At 46.3% G+C, this 19,880-nt stretch overlaps 1 protein-coding gene across 1 annotated transcript in view; it reads right to left on the bottom strand.

Annotated features, from left to right (window-relative positions):
* Positions 1–19,880, bottom strand: part of eif3eb (eukaryotic translation initiation factor 3, subunit E, b) — a 173,713-nt gene that overhangs the window by 39,305 nt on the left and 114,528 nt on the right. The window contains exon 10 of the mRNA XM_072466877.1: positions 14,354–14,463. Within this exon, the coding sequence (XP_072322978.1) occupies positions 14,354–14,463 (110 nt within the window). The remainder of the gene's footprint in view (positions 1–14,353; positions 14,464–19,880) is intronic.

Raw genomic sequence — 19,880 nt, forward strand, 5'->3', positions numbered from 1 at the left:
TTTTTAAAAATGATTTTCCTTCTTTCTGGGCTTAGTAGTTGTTGGGGTGCCGGGGGGTGGGTCCTTTCCTCAGTTTAGGGCTGAAACAGAGAGACAGACCCGTGGCGGTTCAGTCACCCAGGGGGGAAAGAGTTCTCATTCTCCTCAGTACACAATGTTTATTCCAGGGTTGATTATTTTGCCATAAGCCGATCGCTAATGGCAGGGGTGAAGAAATTGGAGTACTCCACGGTAGACATTTCTGACCATATCCCCACATTGGGTGGATCTGGGGTTCGGGATGGGCAGGGGGCATCGGCAGGGGTGGTGGCTGGACCTGGGTCTGCTGGCGAACATTGGGTTCTGTGCAAGGATCTTGGGCTACCCAGGATTAGATTTTGAACAGTGACAATGGGGAGGTCTCTCTCTCGGTACTGTGGGAGCCACTGAAGGTTGCAATTAGAGAAATTTATCTTTTAAGGCCCATGTCGAACTGGAAACAAGGATGGAGTCGGGAAAGCTAGCAGACGATACGATAGAGATGGATTGTGAGTATGCGGACACCCATCCCAACAACTATTAGTGGAGAGGAAAAAGCTGCAAACGCAGTTTACTCTGTTCACTGCTGATAGGGCATTACGACAGTGGAGGCGAGCTAAAGGGGCCATTTACGAATATGGCTCCTGGCATATCAACTGAGGAAAAGGAGGCTGAGAGGGAGTTTACCCAGATTAGGACACAGGATGGGGGTACTGGTCTCAGATGGGGCTGGTTTAGCACAGGGCTAAATCGCTGGCTTTGAAAGCAGCCCAAGGCAGGCCAGCAGCACGGTTCAATTGCCATACCAACCTCCCCGAACAGACTCCGGAATGTGGCGACTAGGGGCTTTTCACAGTAACTTCTTTTGAAGCCTACTTGTGACAATAAGCGATTTTCATTTCAGATCAAGAAAAGGTAAATGAGCTATCCAAGACTTTTTACAAAAACCTATACAGGTCGGAGTCTCCACGGGATGGATGGGAAAGATATAATGCAATTCCTGGGTGGTTTGGTGTGCCCTAGGGCGGCAAGGCGCAGTGGTTAGCAGTGCTACATCATGGTGCTGAGGACCCCAGTTCGATCCCGGCCCCGGATCATTGTCTGTGTGGAGTTTGCACATTCTCCCCTTGTTTACGTGGGTTTTGCCCCCACAACCCAAAGATGTGCAGGGTAGGTGGATTGGCTACGCTAAATTGGCCCTTAATTGGAAAAAAAAAAAAATTGGGTACTCTAAATTTATTTTTTAAAAAGGGTTGGAGTGTCTCACGGTGGAGGTGGAGTTGCAAGAGGACCTTGAAACTCTGCTGGAGTTGGAGGAGGTCAAGCTGGAGATGAAACTGATGCAGTCGGGGAAGGGACCAGGGCCTGACAGGCCTCCGGTGGAATTTTAGAAGAAATTCATAGATCTATTAGCTCGTCTATTGTTTGGGATTTTAGGGACTCGTTGGAGAAAGGCGCCTTGCGACAGACACTGAGGCAGGCATCGAATTTGCTGGTCTTGAAAAAAGACAAGGCCTTAGGTTGTGGGTCATGTCGTCCAATCGCCCTATTAAATGTGGAAGCGAAGCTGTTAGCTAAGGTGTTGCCGTTAAGACTTGAATTTCGTCTGCCAGAGGTGGTGGGGATAGGCCAAATAGGTTTTGTCAGGGGCGGAGGCTGACAGCAAACATGAGACAACTGTTGAATGTGGTGTTTATTCCAGGGGAGGGGAGGGCCCCGGAGGTCATAATCTCGCTCAACGCCGGGACGGTATTCAACCAGGTAGAATGGGATTATCTGTTTGCGGTTTTGGAAACATTTGGATTTGGGTCGGGCCTTGTAGTGTGGGTACAACTGTTGTTGCCAGTGTTTGCACGAACAAAGTGATCTCTGACTTCTTTCGTCTTTACCGGGGTACCAGGCAGAGATGTTCGATGCTGATTGCACGAGCAATAGAGCCACTAGCCATGGCCTTGAGCTCCTCGAATACATGGGGAGGAATAGTTAGAGGTGGGCTGGAACACAGGGTCTCACTGTACACCGACGACTTACTATTATCGGTGAGGGATCCGGAGGCATCAACAGAAAACATTATGGGAATCTTGGAGTATTTGGGGGCCTTTTCTGGTTACAGGATAAATATGGGAAAGAGTGAATACTTTGTGATTGGGTTGATGAGGCGGGTCGAGGAGTTTAGGGGAGTGCCGTTCCGCCTAGCTGGAAGTCGCTTTCGTTATTTGGGTGTCCAGATAGAAAGGGACTGGGGGAAACTCCGGAGGCTAAACCATACTAATCTGGTGGCAATGGTCAAAGTGCACTTGCAAAGGTGGGATGGCCTCCCACTATCCCTGGGGAGCAGCTTGGTCAAAAAGTACTTTTCAGCCTTTCTAATGAAGCAGTTTTCTACCTAGCTCAAGAGGATCTTATCCTGCTCTGGTTTGGTTTGGAGGTGGCCAGCCTGTCGGGTATATACCAGCGGATGATTGGGGGGGGGGGAAGAGACAGGCTCTGTTGAGGGTGTGAAGGCAAAATGGACGGAGGAGCTGGGTCCGTACTTGGAGGAAGAGGTTGGGAGTGAGGCGCTGAGGAGGGTGAACTCGACCTCGCCCTGTGCGAGGCTGAGTCTCTTCCAGCTGAAAGTGGCGTACCGAGCACACCTTACGAAGGCTAGAATGAGTCGATTAATCCATTAATCATCCACAGATCAAAAATGTAACGGCAAAAGTAAACATTTTTGAGTACCAACAGTAAACAATCAAGGAATACCTCATATCTTTTAAATTTAGTAACTGGCAACACTGCAGCAATTTTGGGAAACAGAAACATGTGGAACAGCACACTCGCTCGGGCACAAATACAAACTTCCAGGGCTAATGTGTGTAAGTTGTGAAGCAATTCAGAATCCTAGCAGCATTTCCACTAAAACTGCAGCGTATCCACCCATGTCTTAAGCTACCTAGGCCTGAAGTTCTGCAATTCCCTCCTGAACTTCTCCTTAAGGATGCTTCTTAAAATCGCTCTTTAACCACGTTTTTAGCCTCATTTTTAAAATCGGATTACACTTCAGTTAAGCACCTTGGGGCTTTTTACTACATTGAGAGACTCTATATCAATGCAAGTCAGTGTTGTTGGGTACAAATAAAAGCACCAGTTGTAGCAAGGCACAAGGGTCAAAATTACAACTCATCCCATACCAAAGATTCACTGCAGCAGTCAGACCAACAACCCCAAAACCCTAATGGTCTAACCAATCCAGGCTGATCAATGTTAATGAGGAAGGGGTGTCCAAGTTTTGCAGATCGACAGCTAGGGTACCCCAACTTTAGCACTCATGCCAAACTACGCTCACAAATTGGATTTGTCAGCACTGGTTTCTCATGGGCTGGAGATCTCCATTTTTTGAACAGCCCTATTAGGACCAGATAGTGTTAGTTTTGGGAATACAGATTTTCCACTTGATATAAACAGGACCAAATTCCACGAGGCTGAACACTGAACCCAACGGATTGTCAAACTGCCAGTGTTTCTTTAGGCCGATAACAAGTGGTAATAGTGTTTTCCTCCGGACTTGTGATGGCACCATTTCAGCAATTACCCCGTTTCCTTTAGGATGCTTTCATATCAACTTGCACTGATCACAAAATATCATTCATTAAGTGTAGGAAGTGTCTGCAGCATAAAATAAATCTCCGTTTCTTTCCATACTGCAGCTTTGCAGCGCCGAGCTTAGCCCCCCCTTTTTAAAAACATTTATTCACATGGTCTACAAGATTTGCTGCAATTTAAGCTGTGCTAGCAATAAATGAATAGCAAACCACGGTAGCTTTAGGCTCCATTACGTGCTGTAATTATAAAGCAGAATTTTCACAAAGTTCAAAGGGGCTCTCTGATAAAATGCTCACTTTCCTCAGCTTTCCTGTTAAACTTGAACATATTCATACAATGGTGTCCAAAATTTACCACAGAATTTTCAGCTGATTCTATCAAAGCCACATGGCAGTAATCATTGCGCCATGGTATAGAAGAATATATCTGTATACCTCTCGATATAGAGCCAAAACATTATTGCCTATTTCACCGCAAGCCCTGTGGGTCAACAGCACACTAACTAGCCAGCTTCTTGAGAATTCACCCCTGTGCAGAAAACATGACAGCCTTCCATAGCTCAAATGAATATCGTATCACAACAAACACTTTCCCTCCTTACAAGGAAGTAAATTTATTCAGCAAGCCTTGAGATTTGAGCAATCCTTGCACTCGAACTGACTGTTATATTCTCACAATAATTAAAATATGGACATACAAGTGCACAAGACTTTCCATATCGATGAGATGATTGGCAGGACCAGGGTCAGCTGGCTGATAACTGCAGTATGATGTTTCAAGTACCCTTCACAGTACAAAGAGCAAGGTGCTCCATGGAACAACTGAAAATTCAATGCTTACTTTGAAAGCGAAATCTCAAATACACGACACAGCCCTCAAGTCCCTTTGCTTCTATGGAAGCTGTCTTACTTTCCCAACTGGGATTTGTGTGTCCCTCTGAGGTCCGAGGATGTAATCTTTAGAGCTGCACTGAGAGACTGCCGCAGAGCTGGAGGTGGCATCCTTCTCTCCTGATAAAAGGAGGTGCACTTTACCTGTCCAGTTGAATGGTTAAAGGATCCTGCGGCAGCACCTAAATAGCAAGCGGCTCTGCTAAAAGCTCTTACCAGCATTTAGCTGTCAAGCAAAAGTAAACAGATTTGTTTTCTAGTTGTGTAGGGCATACTAGACCACTAGTACATACCAAACAAACTTGACTCACAAGGTTAAAGACTTGTGAAAACGTGCAAAGATAGCTGAAAGTGGTCACCACAATACAGTCGTGGAAAGTAACGAAGATGAAACAACTAAACTAGTTCTACTTGATTTTCTCACAGCAGTGTTTGATCAACAGGGTGTTATCAATGCTGAGAAACCATGTTTCAGATGTTGAGTGTTTCTGTTCAAGACCAGGTTTTACTCTGAAGAAATGAACCAGATGTCCAAATCAGTGCTAACAGAAGCTCGTTAAAGACAGAATTATATCGCAGCCCTTCAAAATGATTTATTTTCTTGTGCTGAATTAATGTGAACCAGAAATGGCCTTCCCCAAACACACGCATGTGTCTACTGGAAATCTCCCACGGCTAAGGTAACAAGTTGACATCAATTCACTGATAATCCAGAAAACAAAGTAGACAAAATACAATTGCCTTTACAAAAAGCAAGCCTCTGAGACACAGTAATGGCAGGATTCTTAAAGCTGCACTGTATTGCTTTAAAAAGGAGACTTGCATATGTTGCTGATCTTGATCTTTGTCAGTGAAATTTCAGCAGTATGTTGACTTAAAACTTGAATTCAGATTTGAATGATGCCGACAAAGTCCATCCTATAAATTATGATATTTGGTAACACCCAAAAACGTTTCATTCCCTGGATGTGTTAGTACTACACTGTCATCATTTTAGAAGCACTGCAGGAGGACATAGAAAATTAAAGCATTCTTTCGTGCTGTTTTCGGAGCAGGGTAGAGAAGTATATAAATTTAGTAGCTAGAGAAAGAACAGAGGAGAGTATGTGCAAAATGAGGAGAGGAAGTGGTCATTTTTCCATTTTCCATTCTGGGTTATCAGAGAATTTCTGTAAACGTTCGAAATTATGAGTGGAAGATGTTCAGTAGGCAAGAGAAATTTATTTACTGGACTTCTGCAATGAACATCTTGGCAATAAGGGCAACTATTGGAGAGTTTCAAGGCAGATGGTTTATCAATGAACATTTTCGAAAAACAGGCAGACATCTGCGAAGCATTTATAATGAATTTAGTATCCTTATTGCAACAGTTCTTGTTTAAATCTTCATCCTATTCCATCCTCCTATGCTTCCTCTGGCTGCCACCTTTTCCAATCCCTCCCGCCAGGGTAACCCTTCTTGGGCTCCCCTCACCAGCTGCAGTTTCATTTCTCCACCAACTCCCTCCCGCCCCTTGCCCAATCCACTGACCCTCCCTCCCACACGACCCTGCTTTACTTTTCCCTCCGACCCCTCCAGCTAGAGTAACTTTGTTGTTGGGCTCTCCTGATCTTGCGCAGTTGTTTTGGATCGCTGTCCTGCCACCACAGCTGCAGGTATTGCCCGGTCTCGTCCTTCATGTGCCCCAAGTGACTTCAGGTGCATCAGACTCCGCCAACCAATCAACCCACCCGCCAAACAGAACAATGTGGACCATCAAAAACCACGTACTATTGGAGATTGTGTGTGGAACACACTTCCTACACCCTAACCTTATTTCCAACATGCACTATTTTTTGCCTGCACACTTCTGTCAACTGTCACAATGTGCACTCAACCCCTGGCTATTAACTGATGTTGAGGAATACCACGAAGTCGAGTTAATTCATTATGACTCAAAACAACTTGGTAGTCAACGACTAACGGTAGGCAATGTCTTCGACAAATTGCCAGTAATACAAAAAATGTTCATTTTAGAAGTTGTGTATGGAAACGAAAAGGGAGGAGGGAATATCTTATTTGCATCAAGCCCCAACATCAAATTAATTAATTTTTGATTAATGAATCAACAAACTGCCTCCAAATGGATCAGTATTACTTTGGTTCTGTAACTTCCTTCCATCATACTGATAAAAAAACATAAAAACCGCAGCGACAGGAGTAACCTGCACTCTACTGAGGCTTGGCAGGGGATGAGTCTGGAGACAAACAAATGCCAATGATAAAGCTGATTGTTTATATAACAAGCTGTTTGGATAAGCCGTATCTGAACTGTTTGGCTGGGTTATTGTTGTGTTGTTTACGGTGATACAGCTCCCTGTAACTGCCTGCACACCAACACGGTGTAAGCAGCAGCATCTTTGCATATGTAGAGAAAACAACAACTGGTTCATACAGTAATCCGTGGAATCTCTACAGTGCAGGAGGAGGCCATTCAGCCCATCATGTCTGCACTGGCCCTCCGAAAGAGCACCCTACCCAAGCCCACTCCCCCATCCCTATCCCCTTATATTAATCACGGCCAATCCACCTAACTTGCAGATCTTTGGACTGTGGGAGGAAACTGGAGCACCCGGAGGAAGCCCACGCAGACACGGGGAGAAAGTGCAAACTCCACACAGACAGTGACCCGAGGCTGTAATTGAACCCGGGTCCCTCGCACTGTGGGGCAGCCATGTTAACTAACCACTGTGCTACGTGCCGTCCCGTGGACTCCACCGGCCACCTGCGCAGCTTCTCATCCTCAATCTATTCCAAATTGTTTAAAACCCTGCTTGCTTCCACCCACTGTGTGCAACTTTTTTTTTTGTGCTGGTTCATTTACACTTTTAAAAAATATATAAATTTAAAGTACCCAATTTCTTCCCCCCCAATTAAGGGACAATTTAGCGTGGCCAATCCATCTACTCTGCGCAACTTTGGGTTGTGGTGGTGAGGCCCACGCAGACACGGGAGAATGTGCTCATTTACAGTTCCTAATGTAATCCCTTAACTTGCCGTTTACAATTCAGCACTAGTCAACGACCATCAGGGCAGGATTATCGAAATCCCAGCTGTCAAAATTGCGGAGGTGCTGCATGATATACACCATCCAATATACTGTCGCAATCAGGGTCTGCCAACACCTAACTTACTCCATGCAGTCAATGCCTGGTGCAGAGATATTCACAAACACACATTAACATCAGAAACATACAATTACGTGAGACTAAAACTTGATGTTATGTATTCATTCATTTAACTCTGGGAAAATAAATGACTAATAGTGTCCTTGTGGTCACTGCAGAATAGCACAAAGCAGGTCTTATAAAACACCATTTCTTCCAGTTCAAGAGGAGGTCATTCACAGCTAAAAAAAATTGCTATTTACAACACAAGGTACTTTTCAAGTGTTGGCTGGGAAGGTCTCAATTTTATATCTTTCTTAGTATCTTATAAAATCTTAAGTTAAACAGCTGGAGAAATTTTTTAACTGTTATTTATCCAATTTCATCGCATAAGGAAACACAATTAAATTTCCAGGGTCCAAACAAAATGCCACTGTTTTAAGAGATTTCTTACAAGTGTGGATCCCACTTCTTTCCTTTGCAATGACGTCCTCAAGACATACTGGAACGTGCTAAAGAAGCGACCTGTTAATATCTACACAAACACTTTAAGCTTGTGCACTTTCATCACTCACTATTACAGGCAGAAAACCATCCCTTTAAATGAACCCTCTGCTCAGGAACCCACAATTGAGCCCTAATTGTTTTCATCAATTTACAAGCAACTATCTGGATTCCTATTGAGAACCCAACTGTGGTCGTAAAGAGACAGGCCAGGTGTACAGTTAAAACATTGCTCCCAAGCTCCAGGCACAAACCAAGCTGTAAATAGTGCCGTATGCAAAATCCTTTGTCTTCTCTCTTCATCTGCTCTTAGACAGTCCCTTGGGATCAAGGATGACTTGCTGTCGCTCCAGTTCAGAGGTGGTTGTTAAGTCCAACACAATCTGCAGACTCTGCCACAGGTGGGCAGGTGCTACTTGGTACTTGGGCAGGTCAGTTGTTTGAAGGTTTGTGCACACTCTCCAATGCCTTGACTTCATCTGATGCTAATGCTGGCCATTTCAAACCTGCACCATGAAATTCACACCCGATTTTCAATCGACAAAACTTCCACATCAAACAATGAGACCCTGATTTTAACTTAAATGTGCCTGAAGAGAACAGCTGGAATTGAAAGATGGATGGGACATAATTCAGAATTCCAGCCCCAAGATGTCTATTCTTAACAGGCAGGTTTGGTTAAACACAAGGCGTTAGACTCCTATTGGTCAGCCAGCCAATTATTCGCAATAAAACATTGTGACCAGCTCAGGCTCATCTGCATTATGAGGCATAAGAAAGACTGAAAATCTCATCCTTCCAGTGGACAATCACAAGATGGGAACTCCATCATCGCTAAATATCTCAAGAACGCCATCTATTCCAAATCTTTCCGAAAAGATCCCTCTGAAGCGAGGATTGCTCAGCTGACCAGAGTTGTGAAAGTTCAGTAAAAACTCTTCTAACCATGCTCAAGGGCTATTTACATATTTTCCCAATTGCTTGACAAAGATGCTGGCTGACACCTGTAACATTCCAATAGAATAAATATGCCGTCAGAAATTTTCATCCAATCCTGAAAAGCATGCTACTGCTTCCTTACCACAGCAATCCCAAGCACGACAGACTAAGAGCAGAAATATTTCCACTGGTACCTACAACTTTTATCAACAAACAGGATACAATGATCATCTCAGGCACATGGGCACAGACATCACAGGGCTTGGATCACCTGTGTAAAATTAAAATAATCCGTTTGCTCGGATTCGTCTCAATGGCTGTGAAAGGCTGCACAGAGTGCTGTGCAGAACTGAAGAGGCTTTTCTATTCAATCTTGTGACAATTTTCTTGGCTGTTTTCTCTTATGGAAATGTCAGTTCTCACCATCCCACCCCTTTCCCTCAATCTTCCCCCGTGAGGCACGATCAATTTGGCTGGAGACGACGTTGAATTCAAACTGAGGCTTTATTAGTATCTGAAGTGTGGCCTCCTACAGCAGCTGACGAAATGGCTGCGAGCTGGAGGCCACGCATATTTATAACCCGGCTCTTAGGCGGAGCTAGCATGCAGGGGCCCAGGTGACGGGGGTGGCGTGGGGGCGGAACCTGCTGGTGCCAGGTCCCTGAGGAAGACGGTATCCTGATGGCCGTCGGGGAACGCCACGTAGGCGTACTGTGGGTTTGCGTGGAGCAGGTGCACCCTTTCCACCAACGGGTCCGCCTTGTGGAGCCGCACATGTTTACGGAGAAGCACGGTTCCCGGAGCTGTGAGCCAAGTTGGGAGTAATACCCCGGATGTGGACTTCCTGGAGAAGGCAAAAAGACGTTCATGCGGTGTACTGTTAGTAGCAGTGCAAAGTAATGAGCGAATGGAATGTAGTGCATCAGGGAGGACCTCTTGCCAGCGGGAGGCCAGGATATTTCTGGACCGTAGGGCCAGCTGGATGGCCCTCCATACCGTCCCATTCTCCCTGCCCGTTTCCCCGGGGGTTGTAGCTCGTCGTTCTGCTGGAGGCGATACCCCTGCTGAGCAGGAACGGACGTAGCTCATCACTCATGAATGAGGATCCCCTGTTACTGTGGATGTAGGTGGGGAAACCAAACAGAGTGAAGATAGAATTAGATAGAAGGCAGTGTATGGCCGGTCCGATTTGCGGATGGGGAGCTGGGAGTAAGCGGATTTCAGGTCCACCGTTGAGAAGACCCGGCATTGTGCAATCTGGTTAACCATGTCAGATATGTGTGGGAGGGGGTACGCATCGAGCTGCGTGTACCTGTTGATGGTCTGGCTGCAGTCCACGACCATTCGATTTTTCTCCCCAGACTTAACCACGACCACTTGAGCTCTCCAGGGGCTGTTGCTGGCCTCGATGACTCCCTCCTGAAGCAACCGCTGGACCTCGGACCCGATGAAGGCCTTATCCTGGGTGCTGTATCATCTGCTCCTGGTGGCGACGGGTTTGCAATCTGGAGTTAGATTGGCAAAGAGGGAAGGAGGATCGACCTTTAAGGTCGCGAGGCTGCACAAAGTGAGGGGTGGTAAGGATCCGCCGAATTTAAGGGTCAGGCTCTGGAGGTCGCACTGAAAATCCAGGCCAAGGATAAGTGCAGCGCAGAGGTTAGGGAGGACGTAGAGGCGAAAATCGCGGAACTCTACGCCTTGGACTGTGAGCGTGACCGTGCAGTACTCCCGGATCGCTACGCGATGGGATCCGGAGGCCAGGGAGATACTTTTATTGGTAGGGTGTACCTTAAGGGAGCAGCGCCTTACAGTATTTGGATGTACAAAGCTCTCGGTGCTCCCGGAGTCCATTAGGCAGAGGTCACGTGGCCGCTGACTTTCAAGCTGGTGAATGCGTTGGTCAGAGTGTGGGGTCTGGACTGGTCGATTACCATGGATGCGAGTTGTGGTTGATCGTCGGAAAGTGAGGCGGCCGCTGCGTCGGTGTCCTGAAACGCAATTGGTCTCCGTGTGCTGCGGGGGTGGAAAAGATGGCGGTGCTCGGAGGTCCTGGGCTGACAAAATGGCAGTGCCCATGGAACGCACATGTTGTGCGGGGGAGAAGATGGCGGCGCCCATTGCTCGCACATGGCCTGGGGAGGAGGGGAGGATAGCGGCGCCCTTTGTCCGTGACCGGGGGGCAACCGCTGCCGCTGAGCGGGCCTGGTGCGGGGGAAAAGATGGCGGCGCCCATTGCTCGCACATGGCCTGGGGAGGAGAGCGGCGCCCATTGTCCGTGACCGGGGGTGTGTGGTGGGGGTGACCGCTGCCGCTGAGCGGGCCTGGCACACCGCTGCGTAGTGGCCCTTCTTCCCGCAGGCCTTACAAAGGGCAGCACGGGCTGGGCAGCGATGGCGGGGGTGTCTTTGTTGGCCGCAAAAATAGCATCGGGGGCCCCCCGGAGATCATTGGCTGGCGCGTAGCGCAGGCGTATTGGGTGGGTAGCGCCCCCGCTGGGGCGGCTGCCTGTGGGGCTCATGAAGCGTAGGAGGAGTGAGCCGCGCGGTTGGGGGCGTAGGACTGTACATTGCGCAGGGCGACCGTCATGGAAAGTGTTTTAGTCTCTGCGAGGTCACGCGTGGCCCCTGATAGGAGCCGCTGCCTGATAACATCAGACCCAATCCCAGTTACAAAAGCGTCCCTCATAAGGAGATCTGAGTGCTCCTTAGCTGTAACGTCCTGGCAGTCACAGTCCCGAACTAGTGGGATCAGGGCCCTCCAGAAGTCCTCGACTGACTCACCAGGTAGCTGAGTACGCGTTGCGAGCGCGTATCTGGTGAAAAGCGTGTTCGTCTTCTGCTCATAACTCTCTTTGAGTCGAGTCATAGCGTCAGCGTAATTGGGCGCATCCTGGACCAGCGGGAAGATTTTAGACTTGAGTCTGGAGTACAAGATTTGAATCCTCTGAGCCTCTGGAACAGGGGTCGGCGTCGCGTTGATATACGCTTCAAAACAAGCTAGCCAGTGCTGGAAGTCCTTTCTGGCATCGCCTGCGTGTGGATCCAGCTGCAGGCGATCTGGTTTAATCCGGAGGTCCATCTTCTGAATCAGAGACTAATAAATTGAGGCACGATCAATTTGGCTGGAGACGAAGTTGAAATCAAACTGAGGCTTTATTAGTCTCTGAAGTGTGGCCTCCCACAGCAGCTGACGAAATGGCTGCGAGCTGGAGGCCACGCATATTTATAACCCGGCTCCTGGGTGGGGCTAGCATGCAGGGGCCCCAGATGAACCTGTAGTGCAGGTTCTACCGTACAACCCTTAATATCAGAACACAGTGGTTTACCACACCCCGCAACTGTGTGGTTAGCAATGCACATAATTTTATCCCATCTAGTCATATTGTCACCCACTTGCTTCCAAACAAATCACTCAGACTTTTATTAAGTTTGAAGCTTCCCATTTTTGTATCTTGCTCCTAACACTTTAGAACAATTGAAATGTTTTCTGCTCTAGGAAAATGGTGAACAAGGGAGATCAAATCCACTTTTATTTGTATCATCAGGTAATTTATAGTTGTGACTCCACATGTATGTTTAGCATTAGCTTAATAGTCACTACTTAAAAGACTTCAAATACTGTATGCATCCTGTGGTGTAGAACATAGTTAAGTTCAGGAAATCTGCTTCCAATACTGAACCAGACCAGCAACTGTATTACACCAACTAATACAAATAAGTCACAAGCACATTGGAAGCAGCCACACTTCCTAATCAACTCCAAGTAAAAATAGAGCCTGAAGGATTTAAATAGTAGTCTCATTTCATTCAAATGCATACCCACCTCAAACAAACTACATCAGCGGGAAACAGGGGGCTGCTGCATTAAGGGGCAATTCTGCAAAATTCCAACATTTAGTGCATAGGTTGATTCCCCCCCCACCACACACACACACATTTTAATTTAAAACATCTTCATTATCCCTTCTAAAAGGGGGAAATAGTAAGCCAGAGATACACACCATTCTTTTCAGGTATGCATTTGTTTTTTTCCTTTTTTTGATAAATTTAGAGTACCCAAGTATTTTTGCCTAATTAAGGGGCAATTTAGCGTGGCCAATCCACCTACCCTGCGCATCTTTGGGTTCTGGGGTGCGAAACCCACGCAAACACGGGGAGAAGGCGTAAACTCCACACGGACAGTGACCCTGAGCAGGGATCGAACCCCGGTCCTCAGCGCCGTAGGCAGCAGTGCTAACCACTGCGCAGCCCTGCCTCCCAGAGTTGGGGTTTAAATACAATTACTTAACTATTCTCTAACTCTCAAATGGTGAGGAGGAGAGAAGTATGCTTTGGTTAAACTAGGCTGCATAGTGATTGTAACATTTGATTCCCCATAAAGAGATCCTGATCACCAAGTCACAAAGAGTTTAGAGATCAGATTTTGTTTTCTTGGGTATTACAGGTTACAAGGCTTAATTATATCAAAGTTAGCTGGGATATACACATATTTACACCTCTCACCAGAGCATGGTGCGACCCATTCTGATCATGAGTGACTGAGTACAATCTACTGCAGCGGCAAAGGGAATCTGTACTTGCTGAACAGATTGTATTTTTGGAAACTCCGAACTTGAAAGGCCAAATTACAAGAAAATATTTTGAACTCAGACTAGGAAGACAGGAACATCCAAAGCCCACTCCATCAAATACCATGAAAGTCACGCAATCATCAATTTCAAGCATTTTACTGGTTAGAGAACTACTTCACACACTGATCTCTTAAATCAGCTTCAGGGGAAAAGAGAGCCAAGAAGTAACTGAAACAGCATATTTCATTCAAACGCATACTCATATCAAACAATATAAAGACATCAAATAAAGGGCGGGTGCATCAAACAGGGAATCAGCACCGAGCCTCACTTCAAGTCCAAGCCATGAATTTGAATTCTCTCAAACTCCAAAATTCCACTCAATCCCCAAGTTGGAATTAGATATTAAAACAAGGTTTGAAAAGAACAATCACAGCTGTATGCAAATATTGGGAGCTAAGATTAATCTGAACCCGAAATTTATACACAGACGATTTCAAGAGCACTACCACACGTCAGTTAATTGTAAACCATATCTGCTCTCTTCACTCTGGAGCTAGTAACTTCCCATCCTTGGGTCCGAATGGGACTCGTTTCCAAGGAATCACCTATTGAAACCCTCAAATGTTTAGTTTGCCACGAGATGCTCCTTGCTAAGAAGCTGCTGCAGCACAAATTGAGAGATTGGGAAATGTATGTACCTGATGCTGATGCACTGATGAATGCGGCAAAACGTCTCAAAGATGAAGAGTCGGGCATTTTCTATGAAGTCCTCGAGGCAGGCCACCAAGAAAAAGTCATTCACAAGTACCTGGAATGGGAATGGAGATTATGATATAGAAAATGTTCAATCCCCATATTAAACGAGCAAGATCCCCTTTACTTTATAAAACCCGCTCTTGCTGTAGTTGTCGCAGGCTGCAATATATCTAAATGATCTTTTAAGTAAATGATGCTCACTGGACAACATCAGGGAAAAATAATGAATGTTTCACATAGGATCAACATGAACTGAAAGGTTTCTGGGCACTGCAGTGTGTTGGAGGTACGAAGTGGAAATCTGCAAGAACTTAACAGAAACATAGAAATTAGGAGTCGGTCATTCAGCCCTTTGATCTGGCTGTCATTCAACAGGAAAGTGGCTTATCCTCTATCGCAACACCATACACCAGCACTCTCCCCAAACACCTGGGCTCCTTTGGAGTCTAGAAATCTATTCCCTTCTTACGTATATTCAGCGACTTGGCCTTCTGTGGTCGAGAATTTAACAGGTTTCACCACCCTCAATGAAGAAACCTCTCCTCATTACAATCTCTGTCCCCCACCCCCAGCCAGAAGAAACAACATCCCTGCATTCAGTCTGTCCAGCTGTGTCAGAATTTTACACGTTTCAATTAGAACCCCCTCATTCTTCTAAATTCCAGTGAATACCAGCCCAATCGGCCAAATCTCTCCTCGTACAACAATCCTGCCACCCCAGGAATCACTCCCTCTCTGGAAATTGTCCACACTATTCGAGGTGTGATCTCACCAAGGCCCTGTCCAGCTGCAGTAAGACATCCTTACTCCTGCACTCACGTCCACTTGCAATGAAGGCCAACATACAATTTGCCTTCCTAACTGCTTGCTGTACCTGCTTTCAGTGACACGTGTATGAGACACCCAGGAAATTTCAACTTTTCCCAACCTATCACCATTCAAATAATACTTTGCCATTCTTTCTCCATCCGAAGTGGATAGCTTCACATTTATAATCTTTATTAGTGTCACAAATCAGCTTACGTTAATATTGCAATGAAGTTACTGAAAATCCCCGAGTCGCCACACTACGGCGCCTGTTTGGGTACACGGAGGGAGAATTGAGAATCACCCAAGTCACCTAACAGCACGTCTTTCAGGACTTGTGGAAGGAAACCGGAGCAAGCAGAGGAAACCCACGCAGACACGGGGAGAACGTGCAGACTCCGCGCAGACAATCACCCAAGACAGGAATCGAACGCAGGTCCCTGGCACTGTGAAACAACAGTGCTAACTACTGTACCACCATGCTGCCCAATGTATCCACATTATACTGCATGTGTCTTGTATTTTATTCAACTTGTCTAAATCACCTTGACGCCTCGTAACGTCCTCCTCACCACACACATTCCCACCAAGTTTTGAGTTATCAGCAAACTTGGAAATATTCCATTTGGTCCCCTTAGCCGAATAGCTCGAGCAACAAAGCAAAAACAAATTTGTAGCCAGATCACTAAAGCTTGGAAACAATGCAAGGGAGTTCTTTCCTTGGGTTATTGTTGAGATTAAATGAAAAATTGACATCCCTTAATCATTTCTTTGCAGTGCTGTCGAGGGCTGTGTTAAATAAAAGTTGATGCTGACGGAAACCAAGCTGTTGTTAACACAGGGAATCATCACCGAAACGGACTGATAAACAAGTAAAATATCGAAACAGGAGGTGCAGCCCATATGCTCGGCGTCAGATTTGGTCAAACTCAAGACGTGTTATACCTCACCATTGCAAAACACTTAAATTGAACAAAAGTTAAATACCAACGTGACACTAATCCACAGGCACTGTACTGTAGTAAAAATTGAGTAATGGTGTTTTCAGCCTGGGCATGTTGGACATACAAAGCAAGACCCCGGGTGGCGTGCTCAGCCCTCAGTGACTATCCGTAATTTAACATTTAAATCCCCATACCACTTCAACATCCTCAGGTGAAGTCATGGCCCAGTGTCTGCTGCTCAGTAATCTTACTGAAGGGGTTCTGCTGCGTTCCTATCCATAAGCTTCAGTCTTGGCTCAGAGAGGAACACTCGAGTCTCTAAGGCAGACGGTTAAGGGTTCAAGTCCTATTCCCGGATTTCTGCAGTGACCGAGGCTGATTTTAGGCCAGGTGCACGCACCATCTCAGCCCCTAATAAAATAGGCAAGAGTAGAAATTTCTGCAAAAACAGAACAGCATTTCATGTTTACCGTTGAGGTCAAAGAGTCATCACCAAAGACTGACGGACTGCACTAACTGAAGTCAGAGTTTGTTACTTCCACATGGACAAAATGAGCTCAGTGGGCCCAGTAAAACTCTTTTAGGAATAGTGTCTTGAGCATAAAAACCATCTTATCCAATTAGCCACCTTTCTGGATAGATTTTTCAGGGAAGTAAGGTTCAAAAGAAGCATTACCAATCGTGCTTAGGAGAGTGACTGCTGCGCACAAGCAGGGGATTATGGATAGCTTTACTCCGAGTCCAAGGGCTTGGTTTATGTTGTTCGTCAGTCATCAGCACAACTGGTCAATGGACCTGCCTGAAGGAGACTGCATCAGTTTGATGTTTCTGTGCTCCGGTATTAGGAGATGATATAGTAATGACAGAATCCAGGTATGGAGTAGTGACATGGGACAAGTGGAAGCACGTAGTGCAAGTGCACCCAAAGCACTCCAGCAATTCATCATGGCCTCTGCAGGCTCAGGAAGGACTCGAATGGTCGAGGGTGAAGAACAAAAATCTAAAATTCATCAGAAAGAACTCTGGTGGCAAAGATAACATCACTATCCACCGAAACAGAAAATGCTGAAAACACCAGAGAGGACAAGAATTTGCCTTTCAAGTGTAGCTCTTTTTTCAAATTGGAGGAAGCTTTGAAGAGGTTGGGAAATGCAAACTCACCTGACCTGTCCTCTCCAGAGCTACTGGCCGACCATCTTGATGCTTGGAACATTTTGCTTCTGGTTTCAAATGGAGAGCCTGCCTCAGTGTCACAGCATGCAACCACTCAGATTTTGCTAAAACACGCTGATCACATTTATGGAAGGAGCCAAGTGCAAGGCAGCGTTCCAAAGCCATTCATGTATTGATGCGCTACATCTATATGAATTGAGGTAGGAAATGAAAAATTCAAGCAAATTTGCTTTCTCAGAAAATGCTAATGCTTTCCTTCAGTGCCATCTACCACTAATCATTTGTCAACTATTTTTTTTACATGACCTTATGAATGGGTTTTGTACAATCGTCCAGGTGTGAATGTGACACATGGTTAAGTCAGTAGTGTACCACCTGCTAAAACGATAGCTCCCCCCCACCCCCACATGAACCTTAGTGCCGGGGGTCCACCAAGGCAAACACTGCCCCTGCAGCACCAATCATAATTTATTCATAGCATAGAATCCCTCCGGTGCAGGAGGATGACATTTGGCTCATCGAGTCTGCACCGACCCTCGCACCAACCCTACCCTTCGACAGTGTTATCCACAGTCCCAGTACAGCAGCAAACTCTTCTCAACCCCCTGATTTGGAAAGTCCATTGGTTTAACTGGAGAAAATAAGGATGGTGCTTGCTTTCATCACCATTTACCCAGGCCACAAACAAACAATTGATAAAGCAGCTCTCAGCAGAGTTTTGTTTTATACAACAGAGGCGAAGATGAAAAACAAGTTTTACACTTCGGAGCATGGGAACAAAGAGCAATAGGCCATTCAGCCCCTCGAGTCTGCTCCACCATTCACCTAGAGCTTACATAATCATCTATCTAATGTCATTTTTCTGCACTATCCCATATCCCTTGACCTCTTTAATATCTAGAAATTTATCGACTTCTGCTTTGAACATAGTCAATGACTTTGAGCCACCACAGCCTCTGGGGCAGAGGATCCCAAAGATTCACCACCCTCTGACTGAAGAAATTCCTCCTTATCTCAGTCCTAAATGGCCCTTCCCTTTATTCTGAGACTGTGTCCCCTGATTCTTGTGCCCCCTCCCACGATCCCCTCAACCAGTGAAATATCCTTCCTGCATCCACACTACAGATCCCTGTAAAAATTGATGTTTCAATGAGGTTGCCTCTTTCTTCTAAACTCGAGAGAATATGGGCCCAGTCTCAGAGGAAGAAATTATCACACATTAGCTAGAGGATGCAGGTTAATAGAATAAGTAACTTAATGGAAACAGGCCCGAGTACCTAATGACTCAATGCAGCATGCACTGAATAAATAATTGCCATTTTGTTATAGTATTCCAGTGTTTCACTATAAAGCCAAGTCTAGATTTAAAAAAAAGACTTGGAATCATACAGCAATTCACAACCATGACATCTAAAGTACCTCAAAGCCCATATGTCTTGCACTACATCCCTGGATGATCCCGATTGGATTTTGGTGATGGGAGAATCTTCCTTTAATCGAGGTAGTTGGAGGTGGCTGGAGTAAGGCCCAGCCTGCAGTGCTGGATATGCTGGCGAGCAGGCCTACGCCTCAGCCGTGCTGTCGACATCGGGATGATGGCAGGCTTGACGGAGGAGTGAGTTGCCCTCTTCCAAGTGGTCTTACCTAGTGGCTTCCCGAGTGCCCTCCTCGTTGTAGTGGGGCTCCCATGGGGAGGCAGCGTCTTTGGTTCAGTTGAGGCATGGCTGCTCCGTCCCCTAGTATCCCCCTTGCAATGGCATACAGTGCTAGTCTGTGCCTGATAATCTTTAATTAAGGCATTCTGGGCGGCACGGTGGCGCAGTGGTTAGCACAGCTGCCCCACAGCACCGAGGACCCAGGTTCAACCCCTGCCCCGGGTCACTGTCCGTGTGGAGTTTGCACATTCTCCTCGTGTCTGCGTGGATTTCACCCCCACAACCCAAAGATGTGTAGGGTAGGTGGATTGGCCACGCTAAATTGCCCCTTAATTGGAAAAAAAATAATAATAATTGGGTACTCTAAATTTCTTTTTTTTTTTTAAATTAGGGCATTCGTCCCCTGCGGGGGAAGAGTTCTTCTCTTTATCGGAATGTGCAGTGTGCTGTTACGGGTCCTGATTTGGTCTGTTGGGTTAAGGGGGGGCTTCCATCATCATATGGGGGGGGGGGGGGGGATGAGAATCAGCGCCTCACCCCTGCCCAGACTCCAATTAACGGGTGCCTGGACGATTCTTCTTCGCTTTGGTAGTGGGGCCTCCTCGGTTAAGGTTGACATGATTTTTCCAGTGTTTTCCAGTGGGGCTGGTGCAGCGCGGTTAGTGAAGAGAGGGGCCGGCTGGGCGGTAGGTCAGCCACTTGAACAAAGAACAGTACAGCACAGGAACGGGACCTTCAGCCCTCCAAGCCTGCCCCTCACACCTTAAATCTATGTCTCCTCGTAATTGACATTTTGACCCTGGCAAAAAGCATGCGACTCGCCAATCTGTCCATGCCCCTCATAAGTTCGTAAACCTCCCGTGGTTCCAGTGAAAACAATCCTAGTTTAT

Source organism: Scyliorhinus torazame, chromosome 11 (assembly GCF_047496885.1).
Source record: "Scyliorhinus torazame isolate Kashiwa2021f chromosome 11, sScyTor2.1, whole genome shotgun sequence".
Taxonomy (NCBI): Eukaryota; Metazoa; Chordata; class Chondrichthyes; order Carcharhiniformes; family Scyliorhinidae; genus Scyliorhinus; species Scyliorhinus torazame.